The 13,422-nt window shown below is 38.9% G+C and overlaps 1 protein-coding gene across 16 annotated transcripts in view; it reads right to left on the bottom strand.

Moving 5' to 3' along the window:
- The window catches only part of ELF2 (E74 like ETS transcription factor 2), a 144,336-nt gene that overhangs the window by 32,593 nt on the left and 98,321 nt on the right, over window positions 1-13,422 (bottom strand). For 11 of the 16 annotated variants that reach the window (XR_012517005.1, XM_039479053.2, XM_039479054.2 and 8 more), the window contains one exon: window positions 567-680. Coding sequence is in view for 15 of the 16 variants with exons in the window: in XM_039479053.2 (XP_039334987.1) it covers window positions 567-680 (114 nt within the window). In the remaining variant the exon portion in view is untranslated. Of the gene's footprint in view, window positions 1-566; window positions 681-1,929; window positions 7,652-11,896; window positions 13,369-13,422 lie in introns of those variants that run through there. The other 5 variants (XM_039479055.2, XM_039479056.2, XM_039479058.2 and 2 more) reach the window with 4 other exon arrangements.

Here is a 13,422-nt window from a genome sequence, read left to right as displayed (position 1 = left end):
AATCCCAGCTACTCAGGAGGCTGAGGCAGGAGAATTGCCTGAACCCAGGAGGCAGAGGTTGCGGTGAGCCGAGATCGTGCCATTGCACTCCAGCCTGGGTAACAAGAGCGAAACTCCATCTCAAAAAAAAAAAAAAGAAAAAAAATGGCAAAAGCTCCCTTCTCTCTCTACCATGTATGGTTCTCTGGAGTTACTGCCCATTTATCACTCAATATAGGATTAAAAGTGGTCACAAGAGGCAACTGTTCCCATCTCTCATACTCTCAAGGACTATGAAGGCTTGTAATTTGCCCAGAGTTAAGGAAATAGACATGACAGTATAAATAGCTATTTAATAAATGTCTGTGTATAGTGGACATTTTCTGTATCATTTATTATGATAATTAAGTATTTTAAGACTTGGAGACCTTAGTAAATAAATTTCAGTTACTGCTGCCATATGTTCATCTGTAATAGATCTTTGAGAATCCCCAACAATCCCCCTGCATTAAAAAAAAACAAAACAAAACTATTTTAGATATATCAAGTAGTATGACACGTTTAACACATGAATGAAGTTTACATACCAGGACTTCTTGAATCCCTCAAGCAGGTAGGAGATTCCATATGAAGCAGGGCTTCAGCAGCTTCAATTGTCTTATCTGTACAGTGTGCATTACTGCTATGAACTGATGCTTCCACTAGAGGAAAAACAAGTTCTACTCAATTAAAAATACACTAAACGCATAACTAAAACATATTACTAAGAAATATAATCACTCCTGAACGAGAAATGAAAAATAAAAACAAAATAACACAAGTAACTCTAAGCCACTGACATCCATCAGTCTAGATAAATTGCTTACAGAAATAATTTGTAAAAAGCTAGTATCTATATTTTATAAAATAAATACTGATATAAAATGAATATTGATTATAAAGTAACCAATGATGTAAATCAGAAATTATACACTGGGCAGTGGCTCACACTTGTAGTCCCAGCACTTTGGGAGGCCAAGGCAGGCACATCATGAGGTCAGAAGTTTGAGACCAGCCTGACCAACATGGTGAAACTCTGTCTCTACTAAAAATACAACAATTAGCCAGGTGTGGCGGCACATGTCTGTAGTCCCAGCTACTTAGGAGACTGAGACAGGAGAATTGCTTGAACCCGGGAGGCAGAGGTTGCAGTGAGCCAATGCACCACTGCACTCCAACCAATGCACCACTGTACTCCAGGCAACACAGCAAGAGTCTCTCTCAAAAAAAAAAAAAAAAAAAAAAATTACTAAGAGGTTGGCCAGACACAGTGGCTCAGGCCTGTAATCCCAGCTACTCAGGAGGCTGAGGCTGAAGAATCACTTGAACCCAAGAGGTACAGGTTGCAGTGAGCCGAGATTGTACCACTGTACTGCTGCCTGGGCGACAGAAGACTGTCTCAAAACAACAACAACAAAAGAAATTTGACAAGTTTCTGAATCTTACTCAAAGGAAAACAAAGAAAGATCCTTGAAATTTGAACTGGGCATCAATTTTAGGCCAATACTAATTTGTAAGAAGGGAAGAAGGGGCAGGGAGAGGTTGGTTGCAGATTAACAATCCTAGAAGCCAATTATATATTTTGATGCATTGCCACTAAAGCCAGCGGTAACTCTAAGCCACTGATATCTATTAGTCTATATACGTTACTTACAGAAATATATGAGTAACTCTAAGCTATTGATATCCATTAGTCTATATAAATTACTTACAGAAATAATTTTTAAAAAGCTATTATCTACATTTTATAAAATAAGTACTGATATAAAATGAATGTTGATTATAAAGTAACGAATGATATAAATCAGAAATTACGGGCCAGGCACGGTGGCTCACATCTGTAATCCCAGCACTTTGGGAGCCAAAAAAAAATTTATTAATATATCATTAAGATAAAACGAATTTTATTACCTTAATAACATATTAATTTCACATAACCTAGCAGAATCATGCCGAGGTTAATTTAATCAATTAATTCAGTTCTTAGAGACCCTCTTGAGTTACTTGAGTACAGTAAGCCCTCCATATCCAAGAGTTCCACATCAGCAGATTCAACCAACCTCAGATTGAAAATACTGTGGGGGAGGGGAGGCAATAAAAAATAATACAACAATTAAAAACACAATGTAAATACTACAGCATTTTGTATAATGGACTTGATTGAGCATCTTAGGATTTCAGTATCTGCCAGGTGGAGGAGGCATCCTGGAACCAACACACCCCAGGTCTGCTGAGGAACAACTGTACACTCCAGGCAGGACTGCCTAGAGATGGATAACAACATACATTAGATTTACTGCCAGAGTACTTGGGAACTTTCTTTACAATTAACCTTGCTCTCCTCAGAGCCTCAATGGGTTTTAACATAAGACTTTTTCTTAAAGAGTTTATTCTTCCCAAGAAGCCTTCAAATTCTACCACCCTTTGTATCTTTCTTCTAGCACTTCCTTTATGCTTTGCTGATTATGCTACTTGCAAAACAATGTGTACAGCAGTGGTTTGGGCTTTCAGGTCCAACAGCTTGGGTTCTAATCTCTGCCACTTACTTCTGTTACCTGGGGTAAGTAACTTAATCTCTCTTATACTTCAATTTCCTCTTTCATAGAGCAGAAATATGGTAATTTCTTACCGTTTCTGTAAGATTATAAACTCCTTGAGGTCTTGGGGCGGGGAGGGGGGCTATCTTAACCCATCTTTACATATGCCATGGTTCCCAACATAGATTTTTCAGAGTAGACACACAGTTGTTTTTTTGTTTTCAGAGGGAGTCTCTCTCTGTTACCTGGGGTGGAGTGCAATGACATGATCTCAGCTCACTGCAACCTGCAACTCCCAGGTTCAAACGATTCTCCTGTCTCAGCCTCTTGTGCAGTTGGGGCGATAGGCACAGGCCAACATGCTTGGCTAATTTTTGTATTTTTAGTAGAGACAGGTTTCACCATGTTGGCCAGGCTGGTCTCAAACTCCTGACCTCATGTGATCTACCCGCCTTGGCCTCCCAAAGTGCTGAGATTACAGGCGTGAGCCACCGCACTGGGCAGGTATTTCTCAGGACAACCCACTGACCTTACAGGAAAATCAGCAATTCAAGAACAAATTTTATTATCTTAAAAATATACTAATTGCACATCCTGACTTAAAACACTCGACAGTTAACTTGGTAAGAGATTCTGAAACATGAATATTTAAGAGCCTCTAACTTGACAGATTTTTTCAAGATGTCCCCTAAAGGAACTAAAAGTAAATGTTTATACAAATTTCATAAAGTCATATTACGAATTCATAAGCACTACACACTAACGGTATGAATCTTTTAAAACTGTTGCCAGGAAACTTTTAATTGGGGGGAAAAATCCAGTTAGTCTCAAAGTTCCCTAAATGCTAAAGCCTCAGTCTTAAACAAGTCATTTGGAGAGCATTTATTTTAAAAATCCAATGACTGTTTTACCACCTGTTGCACATCATCCACAAGGTACTGGGTCTCTCCAGTTGCTCTTTCCATTTATGGAAATCTGTTCAAAGCTAAATGGTTCCAGAGAGGCAGCCAAACCTCTAAGTAAATCTATCTTTAGGTGACCCTGCTTACTCTTATCTGCAGCTTCACTGAAGCAAAGGATTCAATCAGCCTGTGTAGCTCAACTTTAAGAAAACCTAGCATTATTAAGTATAAGATATGTCATCATTCTCAAATATTTTTTCAAAGTACCTCCCTACAATACTGACATACATTAAGAAAAAAAAAAACCTTGAAAAAAATCCTCCAGTTTTTAAAATGTATTCTAGGAAGCATTCTTTTTAAAGTCTGCTTGTGTTGCAATTTAGCTGTTGTCTTAGGTGCTATTAATAAACTATCCTGGGTAAACTAATTCCTTATGTAATTGTATTAAGACATACTGTAAAAACTTTACCATATTAAAATCAGAGTCTCAAGTATTTAATAATAATACAGCAAAAGAATTTGACCAGATTTTTAAATGTCTTAAGTTATAAACAGAATGAAATCTGTCTAACAGTCACATATTACATGCCCTGAATTCTTACACAGTTTGAGGCACATTTTCAAAACCATGATTTTGTGTTATTAAACTTGGTATGTCAGTGGAAATTACTTCTTCAAGGTATATATTCTTGCACATATTTCTGACCTCAACTTCCCTTTCCCCCCTAAAATTCAACATATTATATCTCAGAAATATTTTATATTTACAGAGTAAAATACACTTAATTAGAAAATGTATTCATTTAGGATGAGAACATAAACTATGCATAACTTATCTATGAAGTATCAGCCAGAAGATCTAATTAATACTCCATGTACAACTGACAAATAGCTGCTGACATTTACGAAGTACCCAGGCCCTGTGCTATAAACCTGACTCAAGTGTGAACAGATCTCTGGCCTCATGACGCTTATGGTACTATAGATTAGGTATCCTTACCCAAAATGCTTAGGACCAGAAGTGTTTCAGATTTTGAATTGGAAAAAAAAAAAAAAAAAAAAAAAAAAAAACCTGCACTATATACTTCCAGTTGAATATCCCAAATTTAAAAATCCAAAATGCTTTAATGAGCATTTCCTTTGAGTGTCACATCAGTGCTCAAAGTTTTGGATTTTAGAAAGCTCATTCTACGGTTCAGAGAGCATCAAAAATATAAATGGAAGATATTTCAAAACTAAATAAAAATGTAAAATCAGCCAGGTATGCCTCACACCTGTAATCTCAGCACTTTGGGAGGCCGAGGCGGGCGGATCACAAGGTCAGGAGTTCAAGACCATTCTGGTCAACATGGTGAAACCGCATCTCTACTTAAAATACAAAAAATTAGCTGGGTGTGGTGGTGGCACATGCCTGTAATCCCAGCTACTCGGGAGGCTGAGGCAGGAAAATCGCTTGAACCCAAGAGGCAGAAGTTGCAGTTAGCAGAGATTGCACCACTGCATTCCAGCCCTGGTGACAGAGTGAGACTCCATCTCAAACAAACAAACAAACAAAAAAGTTAAATAAAGTTACTCTGTAAGTTAAAGCATGTTAAGAGAATCACAGATTACTTTTTTGTTGCTAATTTTACCTCTTGTCATTTTTATTTACTAAATGAAATAATGCAAAACACAAATATCTAAGAGCCTGTTCTCCGATCAATTTACACTAATGTATTAATGCCAGTGTCCAAAACTTAATACACTTTGTAAAAGTGAGCACTGTCTTTTTATTTTTGCTTACATATAAGTACTTTCTGATAACAGAAATTTAAGAAATATTTCTCCTACTTGTTTCCGTAATTTAAAAAATCGGTATTTTGTTCAGATCAATAATTCAAAAATTTCAACTAAAATTTTGCACATTTCTTCAGAATAAGCATGAATTTAACAGTGTTGTACAATCAAAGTAAGCAAGCTACAAGCAAGGGCTAAAAAGTAGAATTCCTTATCTCTTAAAATTTGACTTACTGGTCTCTTTCTCTATCTGTCTATGAAATTTATGAAAGGAAAAAGTAACTCATTTTGAAAATTAAAAACAATGAAGCTAAAAGTAGTCTGACAGGTACCATTTTTTAGTTCCCACTGGTAGTAGGTATTGCTAGTCAATTTCTCTTGAAAGAAATTTCAAGAACTGTTTGCTTTTTATTGCAGTACCAAAAACAGTATTTGCTTATACCCTCATTTACTATTGGTAAATATCTTCATGTTCCTTTTCTATCCTAATCAACTGGTGTTTGTATGGTACTGTAGACTATTCCAGACTCACTCAACAGCTGTTACAAAATACCAAACTTGGTAATTAAGTCTGACAAGAGGCATACCTCTCAGCTTTGCATAAGAGAATGCTGGCAATGGATCTAGTTCATAAAAATGTTCTCAAGTCAAAAATAAAATTTAGTAGCAACTTAGTTTGAGAGCAGAGAAAAAAAAATTGGGAAACACTCATTAGATGATAGTAGTATTCCCCTATAAGCAACAGTATAAACTAAGGTCTTCACTCGACTATAGCACCTGATTTACCACTACTTATCCTCTAATGCCCTAAAGCTGTATTAGTAACAGGAAAATGAAGAATGCAAATGAATGCAATGAAAAGGGTGAAAAGGTAATTAAAGGTCTGGAATACTTCACCTTTACCTTCTCCCCCAACCCCCCCCCCACCTTTTAATCGATCTACTTCTGTTATAAAGCATACAATGGAAAAAGAATGGCAATTCTTTTCTTTCTTTCTTTTTTTTTTTTTTAAACACTCTGAGGAGTAGAGTGAACTGCCCTGTGCAAGATGAGATCAGCTGGAAATTATTTTCTAAACCAGAGTTGTCTGACAAAAATAAAAGCCATATATACTTTTAAATTTTCCAGTAGCCACATTTGTAAAAGCACAAAGGTGAAATACCTTTAACCTAGTATATTCAAAATATTTTTATTTCAATGTGTAATCAATATAAAGAAGTTTTCCACTGCTTTTTAAATTAACTAAAATTAAAAATTCAGTTTCTTAGCTAAATTTTAAGTACTCAGATACTAGTGGCTACCATACAGTACAGACCTAAACAATGCTGTAATTCAGCTATTCTCAAACCTTTTTCTATCAGAGGACACCTTTGCACTCAAAATATTGAAGACCTCAAAGATATTTTATCTATAAATATTTATCATATTTGAAATTACAAAGAAAACTTCAAAAATTATTAATTCATTTAAAATAATAAACGCATTACTGTTAACAATTTTTTTTTAAATGAAAAATAATCTTTTTGAGACAAGGTCTCGCTCAGTTGCTCAGGCTGGAATGCAGTGGCTTCATCACGGTTTACTGTAGGTTATACCTCCTGGGTGTGATCCCCTCACCTCAGCCTCTCAGTAGCTGGAAACACAGGCACACAACAGCACACCTGGGTAATTTTTAAATTATTTTTAGAGATGGGGTCTCACTATGTTACCCAGGCTGGTCTCAAACTCCTGGACTCAAGAGATCCTCCTGCCTTGGCCTCCCAAAGTGCTGGTATAACAGGCATGAATCACTATGCCAGGCCAAAAGTAACTTAAAAAAAAAAAAAAGTCAATAGCTTTGTTTTTCACATTTTTGCAAATCTTATTATACTTGATTTAATAGAAGGCAGTTGGAGTCTCCTTCCAATTTCATTCAGTCTACTGGAATATCCCATCACATAGCTCCTAATTACTCTGTATACTTGTGAAAGTGAAAAGGCAAATAATGTCTTAGTATTATTTTGAAAACAGTTTTGTCTTTACAGATCCTGTGAAAGGCTCTTGGGACTCCCAGAATCCAGGTCAGAGAGTTTGGTTTTTGAGAAGCACAGCTATAATTCACCATCAACTGTAACTAATAACAACTGAATTCGGATATATCCTCATGCTTGTAGAAATTTTAGCTTCTAAACATAAACATCAGTGTGTAGATGAAAAATTATGAATCTAGGCCAGGCGTGGTAGCTCACTCCTATAAGGCCAAGGTAGGTGGATCACGTTAGGTCAGGAGTTCAAGACCAAGTCTGGCCAAAATGGTAAAACCCCATTTCTAGTAAAAATACAAAAATTAGCCGGGTGTGGTGGCTCACGCCTGTAATCCCAGCTACTTGGGAGGCTGAGGTGGAAGAACTGATTGAGAGAGAGAGAGAGAAAAAGAGAGAGAGGGGGGGGGGGAGGGACGGAGGGAAGGGGAGAGGGGAAGGGGGGGGAGAGAGAGAGAGAGAGAGAGAGAGAAAAGAAAGAAATTATGATTCTAGAAGCAAAACAGTATTTGTCTACTCACAGATAAAAGTTTTTTAAAAGCTCTGCCTAAGCATTTCTTTGCATCCTTTTGAACATTTTGCTATAGATAACACAAGGAATCATTTTAAACGGTTATCAAACATGAGAAATTATTTTAAATAGTTATCAAGAACATTCTTCTGTCTGCCATTCTCCACCAACCAAAATGGTTTCTAAAGGAAAATGTTTTATGTTCAATGATTCTGATTGGCTGTTTACACACTGATTAATGTCACCGTGTTAACAGTTTTTATATGAATTTTAGTATCAATGCTGCAATGAATTGTGAAGGGTAATTTCTTAAATTCATTTTCAAATGAGCTTTTTAAAAAGAAAGTTAGTGCCATTCCTTGAGCTTCATTTTAATGCATCTATTCACATATTGCTTTTAACTTCATACTGCTAAATTTTTTTCAATTTGATCTTTTCAAGATTGCGACTACATATGCCAATTTACAGTAAATCAGAAATGAGATTTTCAATTTCACAGGGAACTTTAAAATAGATTTGTCAGTAAAATATTTAGGCTAAATTTCCAGCAAAAGATTTCACCTTCATTTAATAACTGCATTGTTGATCCAAATTTCTGGTTACCTTATTTCTCAAATGTTAAAAAAAAGAAAAAAGAAAAGGAAAATGTCAAGGAAGGTATACTTGAAAGTAACAATGCTAGACATTTGTTTTTTCTACATTTAAGCTATATACACTAGAAATGAGCCTAAATTATTAAATAAACTAGATTATAGACTTAAACATATAAACAGCCTCAAGTTCCAATTTGGCACACATTTTTATTTTCAAAGACTGGATAAAAGAAAATTAACCCCCCCATTACATAAGGAACTTTAAGACTTATTCACTCACATGGTGTAATATTAAAAAAAAAAAAAAAAAAAAAATCCAAGGAGAAGCCTTACGCTTCCATTAAGTATTTCTGAGCCACTTACTTTAGAGCTTTAAAAGTCATTAGGGATCATCTAGTCAACCTTGTCCTCTTAAAAGAAAATGAAGCCCTAAAGAGGTTAAGTCACTAGCTAGTTTAGTGACAGCTAGATATAGATCCTCAACTCTTCAGATTCAAAGCTCATTCTCATACATCATATTGTCCAGGAAAGTTTTATAAAGTATGTCAAGTTTTTACAACAAACATATTTTGTAAAATGACAGTGAGTTTTAATAAGTAAGCTTATGTATTTCATCCTTTACTCAAACTCCTCCGATAGCATGAATTATACAGCTAAAGAAATGCATACGTGATACTTAACATCTCTAAAGGAAGAAAATAAAAGCAAAAGTATATTAGCTTGACACATACCTTACCATGTAGCAATAGTGATAATATTAAGTGCTATATACTTGCTTAGAAACAAGTTTTGCTGACAACATTAACCTAAAGCTGATCTTCTCTCAAAGTTTTGTAAAATATCATTCTACACTAATCATCAACCCATTATAGCAATCATTGTAGCTATTTTTTACATGTATACATTATACAGATTTTCACCTATCTCCCCAGATTGTAAAATCTTTGTGAGGAAGAATTCTCTCTCACACTTGATGACTTCCCTCAAGGAGATAAAAAGGTATACTGCCCATTATACAAGTACAAACTTTAGAAACATTATCCTACCAATGCTATTGAAAACTGGCAGCAATACAAATTTAGAATTATGAATCCTAACCTTCTGGGCCATCTTTCCTCCCAAACTTTTAAGACACTGAACAAACCCTGGGTAAATGAGCAAACTTCTCTCAAGTTTCCTTCTAAAATAAGGCTTGTAAAGGAGCTTCAGATTACATGAAGATGATTGGTGAAATAATTTGAAAACAATTGTATGTAAGATATTCTTTACAAAACGTTATGATCATAAACTTGAAGATTCGTACATAGTACAGAAATGCAGTAGAGCTGGAAAACAACACTTAACTTTTTAAAAATCCCTTCATCAAAAGAAGACAAAACTTTTGTCTTTTCAAACCAAAGACAGTCTTTTATATATATATACACATACACACTCCCAGCAAATTATCTACAGGCCATATTCAGTTTTGCTGGTAATTCCAAAAGCTTATGAAAAAATAGTTTCCAGTGGCAAAGGTAAGCCCTTCTACCTTTACAGTATTTTTCAAAGTTTTGATGCAAAGGCATTCTAAGGTTCTTTTGAATGTTCGCAGCTACTGGAAACATTATCTCTTGAACTTTACATATTCAATATTCACAGAAATATCATTGACCCAACAACTGCACATATCATTAGTGCCAATAATATAAAGCCAAAAATCCCATCCCTTAATTCATACCGTAGTTACGGATAATATATACAAGGAATCAAGCTCTCATTGTGCTCTCTTACTAAAACTGAAGTTCTTGTTCTGACCAGAAAGCAACTGTCAAACACCCGGCGCTTTAATCACTACTCAGTAAACTGTATTTTCCTTTTGGACCTCTGAAATGCATATTGCTACATTTTATAGAATAAAACACTGGTCACCACCGTGTGGCATTCAATACATACGATTATATTATTCCTGACTTTGAACCTAGAGCACTTTCGTTAAATTTAAGAGATACACGTGTGTTCATTATTTCCCCTAATCGAACTGAATCAGTTTTGCCAGGCAAACTACTAATTTCAAGCCCCTTACCTAAAAACAATGGATGGAAGAGTGTAAGATCTTTTACAGAATTAAGGTTCGCTGATTATTTCTCATCTTCCAATTCCCATCCATGGCAATATTAAATAGGAACACGGAGGAGGAACATGTATGCTTACTGTCACAGTGAGCAAACAGTATTCAATTCAAGCAGTGCTACATCGATCCACGGCCCTGACTGCCCTGTCTGCTATTAAGCAAAGCTTCTTTTTCTATGTAACTTAAGTCCGTGCCCTTCCGCTGCAGCAGTGGCGCTGCACATCCCCCACCCCTGCGGCCACTTCCGTGTTTACACTCCTCTTCCCTCCAATTCCATGCGTACATTGTCAGCTTCACTCCCGCCCAATCTTCATTGGCCCAGCGCAGGCCCGTAGTCCCGCCCCCAGAAATCAACGTTCTTATTTGGAACATCTCAGAGAGCAGATTGGAACCAAAGGCCTGTCAATCCCGTCCGTTCTGTCCTTTCGGAGGCGCTTCCGCTGTGGTGGGAGGTTTGCGGGGGGAGGGAGAAAGGGGGCAATTCCGTGCTGAGACTTCCCTAGGGCCATGACTCCCTCCCTCCCTCCTCGCTCCTTCGCATTCACCCACTGTTTACAAAAATAAACGTTCTTCTCTGACGCCTTAACCCTCCAGGTCAAGGGTACAAATATATTCGGTGTTCTTCCCATTCTCCCCCCTAAAAAAACAACCCACGAGGGAAGGGGCATAAACCTAGTTTCCTCACAGCCATCCATTAAATGAGCAAAGGGAGGCGGGCCCCTGAAACATCATCCCGGTTACTCAACATTATTAAGTGATCCTGTCCAGAACCGTTACTCCTGAGACTGCATAAGGTGGGAATGTGCGGAGGAGGGAGGGTCAGAGCATTTTTTTTCTTTTTTTTTCTTTTTTTTTTTTGGCGGGTATCGGTCCACCGGACATCGCCCCAGGCTGCCTGGTCCATGCGGAAGTCATGGAATTGGGGACGAAGTCTGAAGGGAGAACCCGGCGGGGGTGGCGAGCGTTCCCCGAAGAAGCCCGCCGCCCCCGACCGCGGGCAGCAGCGGCCTCTCCGGCCAGACAGCGTGGCAGGCGCAGCCGAGAGACAACAGCCTCACTCACTTCCTGGTTCCTCAGCAACTGGGGTGAAGCGCACAACTCGTCCGCCCCCGAGTCCCCAACTTAACCGCGGCTCCGTTCTCCAGCACCCGCTGCCAGCGCTCCGCGCTGCAGCAGCTGCTGCTGCTCGCCGAACCCACCATGAAGCGACAGCGCCGGATTCGAGGCAGGTTACTCTCCAAGGTGATCACTTCCTGATTCGTCGCCTCCATTACTTCATTCACTCCCCCCTTTCCCCCAGCCGCCCTAGTGACTGTGAGGTGGACACTGTATCCCCAGCAGAGACTGCTACAGGGGAGTCACCCCTCCTTCGGTGCACCCCGTCTCTTGCTGCACCGATGCACGGGAGAAAAGTTCCCCTGTCCTTACCGGCCCGGATGAGCAGATCCAGCTGGTTCGTGGGTCCCTCATGCAGAGACGTCGCCATGTTTATCCCGGGGCTGGAGCTGCTGCTTCACATTGACTTACACCGTGAGCAGCGGCTGCAGGGGAGGAGGCGGAACCCGCGGCCGGAGACACACGCCGTGCGACCGACACACACTCACGCACTCGCACACACTCCGACGCCCGGATCCTTGCGCGTCCTCCGACAGGAAGCCGAGGCCGGCCCGCCTCCCGCCGCCGGGCTGAGAAACCCCACCACCTAACGGCAGGGCAGGGGCGGCGGCGGCGGCGGCGGCTGTGGCGGCCGCCCCAGCTGGCAACGCGATCCTTCCGCCCCGCGCCCAGACAGGAAGTCCCGGACGCCCGCTCTGGAGAGCGGCCGCAGCCCCCGGCGAGAAAGACACCTGAGGCTGGGAAACCGCTCCGGGAGCCGCGCGAGGACACAGCCCCTCGGCAGGAAGAGGCACATTTCACGCTCTGCGGAAGAAAAGTCTGCAATTGTCCCCCCTCTGGAAAAGAGCCATTAATCATATTTTCTTCCTGGAAGCAATCTAATACCTAGTCCTGCAGCTGCAAATAAAGGTGTCTATTTAACTTCTTTTGGCTTTTTCAAACCTTATGCAGCATGTAACTAACCAGTTCGCTTGAAACGTCTGCACTTTTAACACAGGAACACCAACAAAAAAAGTCATACCTAGAAGATATTCTGAAAACATTACTTGAAAAGTAAAGAGCTTCCAACTACTTTCTGAGACCAACTTAGTCCTTTTCCGTTTACATAAGTGTCAAAGAGCACATTAAACAGGTATTTAGTAAACAGAACACACCAACCTCTGGAGATTAGACTCACCTAATATGCTAATCGTGAAATTCATGTACCCTTTCACTTCTGTTTGATTCATTTAAAAATTATACTGTCATTTACTTAAAAAAAGTCATTCTTGCTAGAAACTAACTTTATTACAAATACATATTAAAATACAATGGACAAGGGAGATAAATTGCAGGTTTAGTGACTATAAATTTACTGAACACAGGAAATCAAACCAATATAATGATGAATGACGCTTCATTAAAATATTTCCCTGGTTTCAGAATTTCATAATATACAAATTGTTTGAAACAAAGAGTTATCCTAAAGTTGTTTGCACACAAAACTTACTTAAAGGAACAGTGCCTCCTACAGAGTAAGTGCTCAGTAAGTATTTGCTGAATAAACAAAAAGATTTGGCAGTCAAAATTTAAAATAACAAGGTGACAATTTTTATGATCTGAATTAACTGTGTAAGTCTAGAGAAAAGTTTTCAGTGGTAATATTAATTCGGTATCATTTTATAAAAACTTGCTCAGCCGGACGCGGTGGCTCAAGCCTGTAATCCCAGCACTTTGGGAGGCCGAGGCGGGTGGATCACGAGGTCAGGAGATTGAGACCATCCTGGTCAACACGGTGAAACCCCGTCTCTACTAAAAATACAAAAAAGTAGCTGGGCATGGTGGCGCGTGCCTGTAAT

The sequence above is a fragment of the Saimiri boliviensis genome, chromosome 3 (assembly GCF_048565385.1).
Source record: "Saimiri boliviensis isolate mSaiBol1 chromosome 3, mSaiBol1.pri, whole genome shotgun sequence".
NCBI classification, from domain to species: domain Eukaryota; kingdom Metazoa; phylum Chordata; class Mammalia; order Primates; family Cebidae; genus Saimiri; species Saimiri boliviensis.
Note: the sequence above shows the minus strand (reverse complement) of the source record. Positions and strands in the feature narration are given on the sequence as shown.